The following is a 17,376-nucleotide window of genomic DNA, read 5'->3' on the forward strand; positions in this document are numbered from 1 at the left end:
TCTACGCAGATTGACGAGATGCCAATGAATGTAGCTGATTTGATATGAACACGAATTGTCTACGATCCCATCATGTTACGTGTTATTCTTCTTTGTTCATATTTTTGCTTATATGCGTCAATCTCCCTAAATATCTTCTATGGCCGATGATCAATGCACAAACGGCCTATCGAATGACTCCAGAGGATATTGCATTCTATATAATATATATCAAAATCAAAATTCGAGATATAAGAATACACATTGCTTTAATTATTTTTTTCCGTTTTTCTGTTTTTTACCCATGAAAAGAGATTCGTCAAGTTTGAGAAAATAAACTTGACGCTGTGTGCGAGCATCTTTCAATTGCGCAAAATTGCGTGTCACTAATACTGAAGGATATATAAAAGTACAACCTCTTGGACGATATAATAACTGAGATACAACATAAGTGCTTTCTTCATTCACTCGGTACACCACATAGTCACAGTTTAACTACATACAATTGCGACAATAGCTGTCGGCTCCTTTGATGTTAGTGGTCATCGATCACGTAACTGTCAGCCATGTTGTGAATTGTACGGGCGCTGAATTTAACCCTTTCGCTACGAGCGTCGCCTATAGACGACATCCGCGTGACGACCTGTGTGTATGAGCGTCGTCTATAGTTGACATCCGCGCGACGACCTGTGTGTACGAGCGTCGCCTATAGACGTCATCCGCGCAACGACCTGTGTGTACGAGCGTCGCCTATAGACGACGTCAGCGTGATACCACTTGACCATGAGACCCGCGATGTTTTTATTTTTACGCGATGTTTTAATTATTGAGAATTTTAATTTGTTATTAGAAAGTGTTTGTTGTTTGTTATTGTAAAGTGTAATTTTTAATTTTTAAATATATTTTTATTGATAATAATTGCAAAATCTCCAAATATGTTGTTGTATAACACTTAAAGAATCGTACGATCCGGAGAATGACGAGGCTGCATCGAAAGATGTAAGTCCGAACACCAGTTTACCTAAGCGCAACATGCACTTTTCGGCGCAGTGCTTCGTTCAGTGCCGCTACTCCGGCGGCACGGTGCCTCGTTCAACGGTGTCACTCCGACGGAGCACACTGCCGTAGCTAAACAACAAGAGACGTAGTGTCTCACGTAAAGTAATTATAAAATCCTATATATGATATATATAGAAGCTTTAAAGATCTCTAAATATTATTCGATAATTTCAAATGATAATTTTTAATGTATTCTCGGCTACTTCCACTTACCTTTTCAAATCGTCAGGACTCTGTGTCGTTAAAGACACAGAATGCTCGGTGAGCAATTTGAACCTCTATAAATATTTCACCTCAAAAAATGTTCTGTATCGATACACACTCCAAACAAACATTTGCTCTGTTCTAAATTCAAAATTATTTGTCTTATACGACCTTTACATAAATATCGAGTGTTATCAGAAGAATTACATTACACTTTGCTCGACAGCGATCAACCACGAATTAAGCGAAAATTATAATATTGGAGCAAACTTATTCTAAAGTAAATAATAAGGAAATGGAGTGCCTCGCAAATTTCAAAGTCAAATTATATTTAATTATTAAAATTTATTTGTATGAGTTAGAACATGCGTACAATTTACGCCCGATTAATCAGTGCTCCTTTACCATCGTCTTATTTCCCAAACGACGCACGAATACGTCCTTCTGCATATTTATTTGTATCAATCGTGTAGCTAACAAACGTTCAGTCACGTTCAACGTTTCCTTGTCCCAGATAGTATTATTTTTTACGTATTTGTATATCTAAAACAAAATAGTTACTATTTGTAATAATTTATGACAAGTGGCAATAATTCAAATTGCCGTCAAATAACTTCGCCGTTGCTTAAAGATGTATTGCCTATAACTCAGGATAACGATAAAATTATTTTAAAAAATCCAAATTGATCTATATTCCATTTAAAAATGACACCAAAAGTTTGACAATAATTCAGAGTCTGGATCAAAAGTTATTTCACTTTAAAGAAGATTGTAAAATGAAATGAGTTTGATAAAAATTCGATAAAGCTTTCACTGTATATACACTGGAATATTATTCAATTCATTGCTCGTATAATTAGAAAAGTTGACGAATAAAGTATTAGAGACTATAATATGCAGACATCATATACACAAATTTCAGGATTGTTGATCATTTTGTTTTAAACATACAGTGGTATAAAGTTCATAACTTCTAGTACTTATAATACTTATAATACTCGAAATATACTCGTTAAGAACATGAAATATCAATAATATCGTAAAATTTACCTTGTAAAGTTGGTGCTCGGAATACACGCTCATTATCATGTTAGCCAATTTCTCGAGTTTACTCATATAACTACAACATCGGAGAAACAGGTTCGTTTTAAATGGATACACGTTCACGGTGACATAGTAAAGAAAGTGGTCAACTTTACCCTAGCTTTATAACATTGAAGTTTTCTATGATAAAATCAAGTATGCTATCCATTCTCGCGTGCTTCTTCACAATGGTATGATATAAATCCTTAAGCTGCGAGTCTTTCAAACGTGCCCATTTATTTTGCCGGAACGTGGTCGAAACCAAAAGTTCCTTGAGCATGTTATCGTTTTCGTTACAGGCCAGGTATTGCATCATTTTTGGATCATCATATTTGTACGAGATCTCATCCTGCACGTTATTCCAAATCTTGTGGCTCGTTTGCATTAAGCCCGCGCAATACGTCCAGTCCTTCCACCACGGTAAGATTCTATGTGGGACGCGAAGAAAACGATAAAAGAACAATTGCAAAAGTCATTTTCAGGTTCCGCCTCTACTAGATATAATTTTACGAAACGTTACGCGGAAAGTACGCTCAAAGAGGATGTTAGTCAATAATTGAAAAAAATTTAATAAAAAATTTAAATGATTAATTAATCATTTAATAAAAAATTTAAATTTAAATTAATTAAATTAATTAATTAATAATTTCGCAACAATGATTAATTAATCATTTAAATTTTTTATTAAATTTTTTTAATAATTCGTTAATTAATTCCACTCTGATTATTCGGATAATTACGGATATTGCTTGGGATCGACGAAGTATGCGCCCAGTTTAACGTTGGCGAGCTGTCTGCAAGAGTTACTGCCATGTTTACAAGACCAATCCAAGAGTAATAACCGCGTAGCTTTCAACGAAGCGTTGTCATTATCATCTTCGTTACGTCTGATCCTCGACAGAACATTAAAGATTACTTTCAGCATGTGTTTCTGGAAGCGTTGTTAGATAATATTACTTTTCTAAACTATTTACACGTCAGGTTCTTACTATTTCTGCAGTTTCACACTTAAGAACCATAAATATATAGGATGACTTCGCGATTGTAATTTTACCAAGAGTTTCTTTGAGCAATTTAGAATTAATTTTTGCTGAGGGGAAACATCGAAGCATCAATAACTAATAACACGCAATCGATCGAAAAAGCGGGACTTTTCGCAAACTAAACTTCTTACGATCAAATAAATAACGAAATTATTTCCTTCAATCAATCTCAAGTGAAGTTAATTTTGACAAAATTTTATTTGGAAACCCAGTTATGATAGATATGTTGATAATTGAAAAATCGACATAAATAATGACTTCTCTTGCTACTCTCTCTCTCTCTCTCTCTCTCTCTCTCTCTCTGTCACACTACGTACCCTGAAATATTCACTTTCTGGAAATTTAAAGAAAGGTGACATATACTGCAAGACGTTCATCATAGAATGCCACACCGTAAAATCAGTCTCTTTCCTTAAGAACGTAGTCAAGGACACGTAGGTTGACATATTCATTTTGTCTTCCATCACCAAATGATACGCATCATCGAGGATCTGAGCTCGATTCGAAACATATATGTCCTTATGATCGTTGTAATCTAGGAAATGCGCGATCTTCAACCAAGTCCTACTATCGTAGTTCACGCGATAGTAGCCTGTGGTGGAAACAAAAGATCAGTCATTCTCACTGAACGAATAGCTTTTCCACTTAAGAACCGTAAATATATAGGATGACTTCGCGATTGTAATTTTACCAAGAGTTTCTTTGAGCAATTTAGAATTAATTTTTGCTGAGGGGAAACATCGAAGCATCAATAACTAATAACACGCAATCGATCGAAAAAGCGGGACTTTTCGCAAACTAAATTTCTTACAATCAAATCAAATAAATAACGAAATTATTTCCTTCGATCAATTTCAAGTGAAGTTAACTTTGACAAAATTTTATTTTAGTGTGCACTGCTGATACTCACCGTATTGTTGTACGCTGAATATTATGTCGTTTGGATCGCGCGAAATTAATGCTAGACAAGAATTATAGGTCCGCGACGAATTGTTAATCAGCCACCATATAAGAACATTCTGATCGAAAAAGAATGCGTTCTGCTTAACACAAGTTTCTGGCCATTCAGTCTTATTGGGGGAGCGTGTTTCATGATACATAACGTATGTCATATTGACAGTGTCATTTCGTGTAACCAGCAATGTAGGATAGTATCTTCGGGACAGCCAGATGGACATTATTTTCGTTGTGTTTAAATGGCATTTGTTCGTTTGTCGACACGTTTCATTATCTACTATCTTGAAGAAATCACTTGGTGTGGCGGAGCCATATGTACTGTACGAGTAATAATATATTTTTTTGTAATTTAATAAACGAACTAATTAGCAAAAAACTTGGTAGCTTGAATTCGAATTACGTGAATTCGAATTACGTTACTTCGTTCGTCTATTTTTTACCACTTAAACCATTTATCCAAGAAAACGAGAGATTTATAATACGATCTGATTGAATCATAATTTGACTTAGAAATTCGATTATGCAAAGGACTTCGCATCGTTACTTCTCGATTGTTCAACTTTATCGAATTATGTCGATTGGTCGTATTATGTAGTATAATAACGCATTACTTACTATGTCGATAAATACTCGAGAATGGCTTGCTGCAGCACTCCCTTTGTAACGATATATCCCAACAGCCTTATCATGGCGGATGCTACAAAATAATGTGGATTATAAATAGCATAATAGATAAATGTACAGAAAAGATCAACAATATACATGCATGGTTATTTCGTAGCCGGCATTGCTATTAATTCGTTATCGACATTGTAAATGAAAGTTGGTTGACAATATTTCTTTCATTTAACCAATAAGTTCTATAAGTTAATAGTGTTACGTCCTGGGTACCTCGGGAACAACGAATTCCTTTTTTTTTTATATGATTGGGAAGCAAACGGACTTCGGGCAAGCGCTATTGTAAAAAGGATAAGATTATGATGGCTCGCCGTTAAACGCGCCATGTGTTTCCCAACGCGTCTGTCATCTTTTCCGCCTTCACGTAAGGTACGTAGTTTTATTATATTCTGGGTACCGTGGGAGCAGTGAATTCCTTCTTTTTATAATTAAAGAAACAAACGGATTTGGGCAAGCGTTAAAAATTATACGCCGCCAAATACGTCACTTGTTTCCCAACGCGTCATCTTATCTTCTATATATCTTTTTCGGTCATCTTATCCGCCTTCATATATGGTCAACCGGACTCTAGCTCTTTGATGGAATTAGATTCTTAGGATCGTTTATGACATCCTGATAATATTAGGAGTTTTCCAGGGTATCCGTTTTCCAATCCTCCATATCCGTTTTCCACGAAAACTCCTCTCATTAGCGATCGTCATCCGCCACCCCCAAAAATCTTCCCTATATAAGCCTCACTCTCTTGCCACAAGCTCACTTGCCATTTCGACTTCTGTTGCGTGTTGTCATTTTCGACTTCTATTGCGTCCTTGTCATTACGGCTTCCATTACGACTTCGCCTTTTGCTGTCCGAATCGGGATCTCTCCAGTACTAGTTCTTCTGGTGAAAACTTGCTGTGTAACTTGGGATTTCTCTAACAAGATATTTATCTCGATATTCCGATGAACAGTCCGAGTATTAGAATCTCTCCATATTTTGATTTAACCGTTGTGAGTGCACCTACTATCCAGACGACCCGAGTCACGAGACGACAGCCAGGCTCAGAAATCCAAAAAGGTTACACGAATCAGCGAGTAAGTATTTAGCACAATTTATACTCGTCCTTATTAGCTTCAATCTCTTCATTCATTAACACCCCTCCGTAGTGAATATCCTAGGTAGAGAGGACAGGCTTGAGGCCTTTGCATTGGCACATAGAGATCTTCTTGAGGCTAGCGACGACACGCTAACAGCACAACTTAGGGCCTTTCCCGAGCTCTTATTTTCAGACGGGAATACCTCGTCACCGCCAGACCGTTCCCCTCTCGCCCCTTCCAATTCGTCCTAACTATCAACCATCAAGCCCCTCTGGCGAGATACCATCCTCTCCAGATTATTCTCCTCCACGGTCCCCGTGGGCTTCACCGCTTCCCCACCGTGATACTTTAACCCACTTTCGCGTTTCCCGACACCTGACCCTAAACCCCAGACCCATCTCCAGCTCCATCCGATTCTTCTACTTTCTGAACCACCTACCCCTAACTCCTTACCTTCCCCTTAAGATTCTACACCCCCGCTACACATCCAACTTTATCACCACAGAGTGAACAAATTGTATCATTTGCATTCGGTAAGTTAAGGACAATTGTTGAATTATATTTATACAATGATTTTACCTACGTATTCATTTTAAACAACAGAAATACTTGCGTTTATATCGTAAATTTAAGGTTCTCACCTTTTTTGTAAATGAGAGTTGAGTAAAACGGATCATTTTCGTGTATGATAGGTGGTACATTGAAAGCGATATCATTATGCCGAGCAGGCTGTAGAACCTGCACTACAAAAAGGTCCATCATTTGTTCCTCGCCGAAATGCTAAAATTAAGAGTTGTAAACGTGGAGATTAGAGAAGATGCTAAACTTGGCGGATTGTAGAAAAACTTGGGAACTTGGATAGATCGAATAGAAAAAAATCACCTTTCCGAGGATATTGTAACTGAGGTACAGCTCGAGTGCCCTATTGAGCCACAGATGAGACCATCGAGTTGGGCTGACAAAACTTTCGATATACTGTTGTGTAATTCCATGTGTTAATGTCATCCATAGATTGATTAAAAAACCGGGACAATTAATATTTCGCTCGTATAGAAGATCACTTTCTCTGAAAGTTATGTTTACAAATAAAATGATATTTCGAGAATTATCTTACGCCTTTAGATTAATTGTAGGCACCAAAATAATTCGGAATAATTTACAATACTGTATTTAACTGTATTTAACAAATTCTGCGCATTGAAATTGATCTTGGTTATAAGTTAAAAGTTCCAATGCCTGGATACGTATCTAAGATACGTATCTAAGATACGTAGATATTCTTATTGCTTTGCTTCTTTAAATGCAAATGATTAAACTTTCAACATAGAATATGCATATATTGAATATATCCTATGTTGAAAGTTTAAATATCCATATTTAAAACAATAAGAATGTCCAGAATTAGGTATATTTCCCAGCATTTATATTTTTAACTCATGTTTGTATCACTCATAATTCAAAATAATGAAAATATTACGAATTAATCTACATTGCATTTAAAAGTGACATCAAATATTTAACTGTAATTCAGAGCCTGGAAAAATTATTCACTTTAAGAGAAGTTGTAAAATGAAACGAATTTCATAAGAATTCAATGAAACTTGCACTGCATGTACATTGAAATATTATCACAGGGAATTTCTCTCCAGGCCGCAATATATACATAATATTCCGATATTGCGCGGTATTACCTGAAAACTGCGAATCCCCAACCTCCCACGGCTTTCCTCGGGAGATTCGGATATACAACGATTTTGGTTGGTCTTCCCCACGTGCTCTGCGTATATGACATTAAGTAACTGTCGATCTTCGTAACGATTTCTTGCACGAGTTTTCGCGTTTCGTCATTCACGTGCAAGTTGAACCACTCTTCGCCATCTGGCAAGGATTCGTCGAGATATTCGAAAATGACGATTGTCACGAGATAAGTGCACATGACGGGTGTGGGCATAAAGGTCTTCTGTATTTGGTGACCCTGCACTACCTTTTTCGTCTGCTGCGGCATATTTGAAGAGACCTGCATTCCAGGCGGATGTATGACAGAGATGTTGAAGGTTGCTTTGAACCGCGGCTCATCCCAGCATGGAAACACGCGTCGAGCTCCGGTCGGTTCCAGTATCGTTATGAATGACCTAGTCGCATTTCCAAGACAGAATTTTAATAATGATAAAAGCTCCCACTGTTGTAAGCCACGTGGATATCTAATAACGGGTATTCGCGATACGTAAGATGTAGATAAACTTCGGACAACGTTAGCGTCATTTAATAACACAGGCCGACAAAATTTGACAAAAACATTTTACCAGAAACCGGAGTATACTATCCCGAAGGTTTTTAACACGCTGAATTCAAATCTGGCCTCAAAAATGCTCGTTTGGCTCAGGTTTCCGAAATATTATAACCTAAATGTGCAAAAAACGCGATTTTAGCCTATATTTGAGGTCATGCAGCATGAAGAAAACTTTCTTTTTCAAAAAACTGTTCAAAGTATCTCAAAGTATAGGTCTCGATCTTTCAAATGCCGTTGAGTTTGCTCAAATATCTGTTTTTGTCAGCGATATATGCTATTTTTAAAATTTCAAATTGCATGAATTTAAATTTTTTAAATAGCATATATCGCTGACAAAAACAGATATTTGAGCAAACTCAACGGCATTTGAAAGATCGAGACCTATACTTTGAGATACTTTGAACGGTTTTTTGAAAAAGAAAGTTTTCTTCATGCTGCATGACCTCAAATATAGGCTAAAATCGCGTTTTTTGCACATTTAGGTTATAATATTTCGGAAACCTGAGCCAAACGAGCATTTCTGAATCCAGATTTGAATTCAGCGAATCAAAAACCTTCGAGATAGTATATTCCGGTTTCTGGTAAAATGTTTTGTCGGCCTGTGTAATAATAGTAATGTTACATGTTTATCTCTTCAGTTAAAATACTTCAAAAAATTGCATGTCAAAATGTTTCAATAAATTACAACATTATCTCTTCAGTGAAAATGTTTCAATAAATAATTCGATCTACGTTCTTTGACGCGTGTACGAAGTATCTCAGGCCTCGTGACTGTAATTTTACCGAGAGACTTTCTAAATAATTAGAATTTATTTTTCCTCAACGAAAACATCGAAATATCAATGGATTTTTAAGACAAAAGCGATAAAAAACAAATTTTTCGCGAACTAAATTTTGGATGCGTCTGAAATTTTTCAGGCTATATCTTCCATACGCGAAAAACTTGTTTGCTTGATCAAAGTAGCTCGATTTTGATCGAATCGTTAACAAAGACATGATTCTCTCTCTCTCTTTCTCTCTCTCTCTCTCTCTCTCTCTCTCTCTCTCTCTCAAATTGCATGAAATATAAAATTACACTTGTACTAATAATTAGATACTAATAATTAAAAACAAAAAGGGACGAAGGGTTTGCGTATATTTGCGAGATTTGTTAATTTAAGGGAATTACAGATTGTATACGAATTTTTCGATATATCGCGCTCGTTAACGGTGAAGAAAGGTGTTGTTTACGAACGTAAACAGTTCTGTTTTCGTATCTTATTTGTTACTCACTTCGCGTCTTCTTCCTTGGTCACGTATTTGGTCCAGCCGAGGTCTAGGTTGTCCTCTATGACACCTTTATAGTTTATGTATAGCACATAATGCCCAGGACGCAGTTTCCGCATGAATGACAGGAACAAAATCTGAAATTCTTTGCAATAACTATATGCCATCGGCATGTGCACCACGTCGGTGTTGTTGACCTTTGCTTTCTGCACAAGCTTGATCGTTTCGGAGTCTATTATCAGGTTTTCCGCGTGTAAACCAAACATCGCGGTTGTTCTAATTATTTCAACGACTATAATGGTCTCCCCTTCAATGACATACTTGTTCGTTATTGCCAGCTTTATTTCGTAATTTCGAGGTACTACATTGCCCGGTAAATTATAATTCAAATTTTCAAATGTGCAGGTTTTTGAAGGCTTGCTGGTGTCAATCTCAATTGCGATAGTGAATGTCAGGCCGTTCAATAAATAAATAATTAGTAAAAACAGAGTGAGCAACGCCACGCCAATTCTCATCTTGGTCATCTGTAAGAACGATGTCTTGTTGGACGCAGAGGAAGAACAAGGCAAAATGCACACATACATGTACAATTGTAAATCGAATTAGTCGATTATGAATCGACTTAATTAATCAATAACGTTAGAAATTCGGTATATTCGTGAGAGCATACTCTTACCATTTTGAATCAGCAACGTCAGTACTCGTTACGAACAAAGTGTCGCCGGTGAGCAAATTGAAAGTCTATAAATATGTCAGCGTAAGAAACTTCGTATATTGATATACGAGGACAATGACAACACAATAGTTCCATAAAACAACCGTGCTTTTTCAAATATTATTTCTCACGCAACTGTTATCGTGAACGTCATCCATTATTGGCAAAATACAACGTTTGTTACTTTGATCGTAAACGATTAATCGAATAATAATAAAGCGAAAATTAACTTAGCCACATTTATTTTCGAGCCTTTTATTTACTATATTCCGGTCCTACGGATCGACTTTGTTGCCTTGTCATTTTTATTGTAATATTTGCAATAGGCTTGTAATATAGGAATTGGAAGTATTGAGTCTGAATAAAACGTTTGATATCAGTGCAAGAAAATTAGTTGGGTTTAAGTAAAGTTTATTGGTACAAGAAAAAAAAGTGTTTTTGGGAAACAATTCTCAACTAATTTTGCAAATGCAATTTAAGAAAACATATTGTTCGTTTGTTGTAGCGGACATCTGATATTAAAAAAAAAGAAAGTAGCACGCTATGTGAAAACTAGAAGACCAAAAGATGTTCAGCGGTCTATTAGACTGGATGTGGCAAGCTAAGATTAAAACAATGGAATTAACTTATCCTAAGGTAAATAACATAAGAAAAAATCGGGTACTTTACAAATATCAAAATCCACATTAAAATTTATTTGTTCGGATTAAGCCACGCATACAATTGTTATGTGCGGCTGATCAGCATTCTCCTGGATATCGAAGATAGGGAAAACGACGTACGAACACGTCCTTTTGCTTGTTGATTTGATTCAGTCGCAATGCTATGATTTCTCTAATTTTATTTAATTTTTTCTCGTCCAAGGGATTTTTCTTTACCGATTTCCATATCTACAACAAATCGTTACTATGTGACAAATCACAGTAATACAGCTTGCCGTTAAACTACATCATAGTTGCTTAATCTCTTGCATAATTAAGTCAAGACAATATATTATGAAATATACAAAGATAATTGGTAATAATAATGGCAACAGGAGCTTAGATAGATATATGAAGCACGATATTGTGAAGTTTAACCTTGTCTAACTGGCAACGGGAATGCACACTCATAATAATATCAACTAATACCTGTAATCTACTTAGGTCACTGCAACACCAAAACGACATCGTAAGTGGACAAATATATACACGAACGTTGCACACAGAATAGATAAAAAAGAGCGAAACTTTACCGGGAAAATATACGATTGGAACTTTCCAAGAGAAAATCGAGCACTTTATCCTTCCTCGCGTGCTTCTTCACAATGACGTGATACAATTCTCTCAGATGCACCCTCTCCAATCGTAACTATTCATTACTAGGTTCAATAATAATTGATTTCAAAAGCTCCTTGATCATTTCGTCGTTATCGTTACAGGCCAGGTGTTGCAGCATCTCAGAATCATTTCTGTTTACGATACTACGTAGTACTTAATTCCATACCGTCTTGTTCGTCTTCGTTAGGCCCGCGCAATACGTCCAGTCCCTCCTTCCCGCAAAGTTCTGTAGGAAAAGACAAGGGTAAAATTGCGACAAATAATCAACTTCTGATCATGCCGCGATTAAATGGATTTTCGAAACTTTGTGCGGGAAATATGATCAAGAAAGAGCATATCAGTTAACAATTGCAAAAGCAAATCCTGATTTAGAGAGATAATAATTACCGATATATCTTGGAGTCATTGATATGTGTAGCCAGTTTATAATTGGCATTCTTTCTGCATTCTGGATGACCGTGTTAACAGGACCATTTGAGGAGTAACATTCGCAGAGCATGCACCTTTGTCCTGTCTATGACGTCGTCATCAGGGTCTTCATCGTACCCGATCTGCGTCATAACCTCGTGAATCGTGCACAACATTCGCTCCTGAAAGAATCACTTGGTAATATTAATTCCCTGTGCTTTTGATCTCTCAGGCAAGTCTTATTTCTGAGGTTTTACATCTGAGAGAGCCGTCTCTATGCCAGTTAAACATTTCACGCGCTATTTTACCGAGTTTTTATTTTCCCTGCCTCTACGTACCTTAAAGTATCAGCCTTCTACGAATTTGAAGAAAGGTGACATATACTGCAAGACGTTCATCATAAAGTGCCATACCACGAAGTTAGTCTCTTTCCTTAAGTACTCGATCAGGGCAGAGTAGGTGTCGTAATTCATTGTGTCGTCCATTAAAAAATGATACGCGTCATCGAGGATCTGAGCGCGATTCAGGGCGTGGATCTCTCGATGATCTCCATAATTTAGGAAATGCGCGATATTCAGCCAATTTCTCTCATCGTAATTCACGCGATAGTAACCTATTATCGAAGCAAAAAGTCAGTCCCACCGATTGTTATCTCATAATCTTCCCCTGTCGTGAAACCGGATGATCGGCTTCTCTGCGTACTGCCGGTACTTACCGGAATGTTGTACGTTCAATAGGATCCACTCATCTGTCTCGCCGTTTAAAAGTTCTGTAGAATAAAGAGATGTATTATTACTGTCCAGCCACCATTCCGGAGTTTCCTGATCGAAACGAGGATCGTTCTGCGTAGCATAAGTCACCGGTATCATCCATTTGTCCTGTTCATCAGAGGTGTGTCCCGTGTCATTGTATGTAATGTTCGTATAGTTAATCTCGTAATGTCTTGTAACCAGCAACGTGGGATATTTTCTTCTCGACAGCCAGGTGTGCATGAATTTCGTCATGTTACATTGATATGCTTCTTCTGACCGATTCATTTTGCTGTCCACGATCTTCAAGAAGTTATTCGGTGTAGCAGTACAATAAGCACTGTACAAGTAAGACGTTTTTTGGTGACATAGATCGCGTGAGTACGAAAACTTTGATATCTTGCATTCAAAGTAATCAGTTATTTTCATTACCCCGTTTATCTACTTTCTTATTTATCCAAAAATATTTGTATCTACAGAAAGTTAACGAAATTATGGCACTGCGATTTTTGATCGTAATTTATCGCAGTAGTTCGCTTAGATAATAGAGTTTATCATTAGGTCTCAATTGTTATACTTCACTAAATTACGGATAATCGTATTATATCGGATTACTTACTATGTCTCTACATATTCGGCAATGGCTTGCTCCAACACTTCCTTTGTAACGATATCTTCCATCATCTTTATTAATGCAGACGCTACGATACAATGTACAAGTAATAATAAAAATTATAACAAAAAAATAAATTTAATAGGAAATTTAACAATATTTGTATTTGGTTTCGTTATTTAATATTTACTGCCGATATTGTAAGTAAAAGTTAATATGAAAATTTTCAGACGTATTGTTTCGAATTAATCAATATGAATCGCAATAAAATCAATTTCATAAATTTATGAAATAATAAATCGCAAAAATAAATTAGCCAATCGTTAAATAATCGTGTCTTGTATTATTTGCAATGATCAAGTTACAAACGATTGTTGAATTTATGTGCAGCCAATATGATTTGACCCACTTACTAATTTTAAATAATCAATATATTTAGGATTTTTTTGTATCATTTACTCGTTCTCACCTTTCTTGTAGATGAGAATAGAGTAAATCTGATCATATTCTTGTATGACAGGAGGTACATTGAGAATGTCATCGTTATGAAGAGCAGGCTGTAAAATCTGCACTACAAAATGTTGCATTATCGGCTCTTTGTCCCCGAAACCCTAAAATTGACATTTGTAAATATTAACATTGGAATAGATATTAAATTTGGCGATACATATCTCGTTATTGCTAAGAATAAAATGAAATATCGCAATAAAATTTCGCAATAAAATTAGTATTGCGATGATGTGATATTGTAGTGAGATATATAATAATTTAATTTCGGCCCTATTCCTTGAAATCCTTGATATCTTTGCAATAATTATATGTTAGCCTTTTGTTTTTGATACCTTGATATATATGATAGACATGTTAAATATGACTTACTACGCTCACAACGACGCGCACGAGCTTCTCTTTTTATTTCGTGCGCAAAACGTCGTTTTATTATCATTACGATACGTAACGATAAATGAGAAATGTAAAGGAAAAATATATCACCTCTTCAAGGATGTTATAACTGAAATACAATCCAAGTGTTTTGCTGAACCACACGTGAGACCATTCGGCTGGACTGACATAGATCTCGATATACTGTCGTGCCATTTCGCGTGCGATCATCTTCCAGATTTCGATTACGCGACCGGGAAAATGAATTTCTGATATGGAGAGAAGATCACTTTCTCTGAAAATCACGTTTACAAATAAAATGATAAGATTGAGAGTTTGTTTACATCTTTAATACTAAAATAAAAAGTATTACAATAATTCGGAATAACTGTCAACACGGCATATAAAAACTCTGTACATTGAAACTAATTTCGATGATAATCGATTTTGTATTTTTGTACGCCTAATATTACAAATATGTTTTTCACGCTCTACGTGAAATTTTCCTCTTAGGTTGAGAGGAAATGTATCATCATGTTGCCGTGATATTTCGAGTGCGCGCATTACCTGAAAATTGCGAGTCCTCCACTTCCCACACCTTTACTCGGTAAATTCGGATACGCTATTATTCTGGTTGTTGAGTTTTCCCAGATGTTGCCCGTGTACCGTATTAAGATGTCTTTGGTTCTGTCAGCGACGGTTTGCAATAATTCATATGTTATGTTGGTCATTTCCGATTGGAACCATATACGGTCATTTGTGGATGTACGATGGACGTAATAATAATGATTAAAACGAAATAGCTGGCTATCACGGGTGTAGACTCAAATTCCGTTTCTATATTCCAATGCTCAGTCCCCGTATTTCGCCGGTACGGCATATTTGAGAAAACCTGTTGTCTAGACCAATGTTCAACCGTGATGTTGAAAATGGCCTTGAACGTTGGCTCGTCCCAACAAGGGAATACTTTTCGCGCTCCGGTCTGGTCAAGAAACGTTATGTATGACCATTCATACATTCATACATTTTTCTATTAAAAAAACTTTAATTAATATGGAATATCATGAGACATACAGCTATTCAATAATCCAAGTTGTTTTCTCGATACGTATGATTCGTACAAATATTGAGTCAAGTTATAAGTGATGTTTTTATCTTTCAGAATATTTCAGTAAAATTGATACGATTAGCTTTAAATTTCTTAGACTGAAGTGTTACTCAGAGCAAGTAAAAATATATTTGAGGCAATAATGGAAATATCGTCATTCCGAATAAATGTTTAAATCGAAATTAAAGTGAATTTCTTAATCTGTACGGGTGAATATTTTAATCGGTTGGAGTGAATTTAGTACTGTGACGGTTAAATGTGTTACAATCATCTTATTTTTTTTTAACATACTCATTCGAACTTTTAGATTGGGGAATCAATCTAGAAAAAGGAATCAATCACGAAGCGAAAAGTTATTCGGATTCAACTGACTGGTCTGTCATTCTACTTTTCGTGTGAAACATAAATTTATAAGAAATTTGTGAAACTTGCGAATTTTTCTTAAATTGGAACAAATCGATGAAAAATTTGTATAATTCAACTTACGAATAAAAATAAATATACATATAAAATTACATGAAGAGTAACAGAGAAATGTATGTATTCAAAGAATTTAAATTTTATTTAACGACTTACATTTCAAAAACTAGTTACTACGATTAAGAGCTTGTGATTTGTTACTCACTGTTCATTTTCTATCTCTTCATATACGGTCCGAACAAAGCCTCGGCTGCTCTGTACGATGGCTGTATACTCCATCTTTAGTTCGTAAATCCCTGGACGCAGTATCTTGTCGGAAGTCAGAAATAAAACCTGCGGCTTAGAACAGTACTTGTACCCCGTCGGTGTATATATCACACCGTGTTCATTAGAATTGATCGGAAACCTCTTAAGTTTTACCGTTTCCGTGTCTATATGCAGTTCGTACGCGTTCAAACTTATTTCCGAAGTTTCATTTAATATTTCGATAATTATATTAGTCTTCCCATCGATACCGGATAAGTATGTTGACAGTCTAATGTTATAGCTTCGCGGTATCACGTGATGCGGTAAACGATAATTCTGTTCAGCGAGCGTGCAATCCATCGGTTTGCTCATATAAATGTGACGTTCCGTTGCAGATATCATTCCGACGTTGAACAACAGACCGACGAACACCATCACTACTCTCGTTGCAGTCATCTATAAGAACGGTATTTTTGCACGAAGAAGAAGAGGCAAAGTACATACGTACGTGCACACATACAAGATTGGAAGTTAAATTAATTAGCAATCCAATTAATTAATAATGTTAGAATTTCAATACATTCGTGAGAGCGCGTTCTTACCATTTCGAATCAGCCACGGCGTCAAGACTCGTCGTTACGAACACATCGCCGGTGTGCAAATCTAAGGTTTCTAAATACCTCAAGAGACTCCGTACACAGCAATGAGTATTGACACACGTAGTCCGGACAAACAATCGTCCTGTTTCAAGTTCGAAATGAATAATCTCGTCTTATGCGACCGTTGTCCCGAAATTTGTCTGTTAATAGCGGAATTATTTCCGTCTGCAACTTTTCTCGAAAACGATCGAAAGAGTGAAGGAACAGAGTGATTGATAAAATCTCAAGATTAAAACATTAAAATTTATTTATTCGAAGTAGACTACACGAGGTAGACCACACGTATTGGCCACACGTGTTGTATGTACAGAGTGTATGATAGAAAATTAATTAAAATTAATTCGTGATTTAATTAATTGGTGATCCAGTTGGTCAATAATTTTACAATTCTGACATATTCGTAAGAGTTTTCCGTTAACACTTCGAATTAACGATGACATCAGGATTCGGTATTGTTACAAACATAGAGATGCCGGTCGTGAACTAAAAAAGAGAAAAATTATATATATATATATATATAATTTTTCTCTTTTATATATACTTATATATATTTATATATACTTTTAATATATATATATTAAAAATTATATATATATACTTATAGAATATATATATATATAT

General features: G+C 35.9%; 1 protein-coding gene and 1 pseudogene across 1 annotated transcript; both read right to left on the minus strand.

Annotated features, from left to right (window-relative positions):
• Window positions 1-1,251: 1,251 nt before the first annotated feature.
• Window positions 1,252-10,151, minus strand: LOC106750975 (aminopeptidase N-like; the record flags this gene model as incomplete). The annotated part of the gene is made up of 11 exons (XM_014631698.1): window positions 9,643-10,151; window positions 7,772-8,281; window positions 6,963-7,146; window positions 6,722-6,860; window positions 4,941-5,022; window positions 4,279-4,643; window positions 3,686-3,960; window positions 3,066-3,256; window positions 2,442-2,753; window positions 2,293-2,362; window positions 1,252-1,316 (listed from the first exon to the last, which is right to left on the minus strand). Coding segments are annotated over exons 1-11 (2,702 nt in total), but the record flags the coding sequence as incomplete, so codon positions are not given.
• A 940-nt stretch (window positions 10,152-11,091) lies between these two features.
• LOC106750976 lies at window positions 11,092-16,552 on the minus strand (annotated as a pseudogene).
• Window positions 16,553-17,376: the final 824 nt, after the last annotated feature.

This window comes from Dinoponera quadriceps, unplaced genomic scaffold (genome assembly GCF_001313825.1).
Source record: "Dinoponera quadriceps isolate SergipeBrazil2010 unplaced genomic scaffold, ASM131382v1 scaffold7517, whole genome shotgun sequence".
Taxonomy (NCBI): Eukaryota; Metazoa; Arthropoda; class Insecta; order Hymenoptera; family Formicidae; genus Dinoponera; species Dinoponera quadriceps.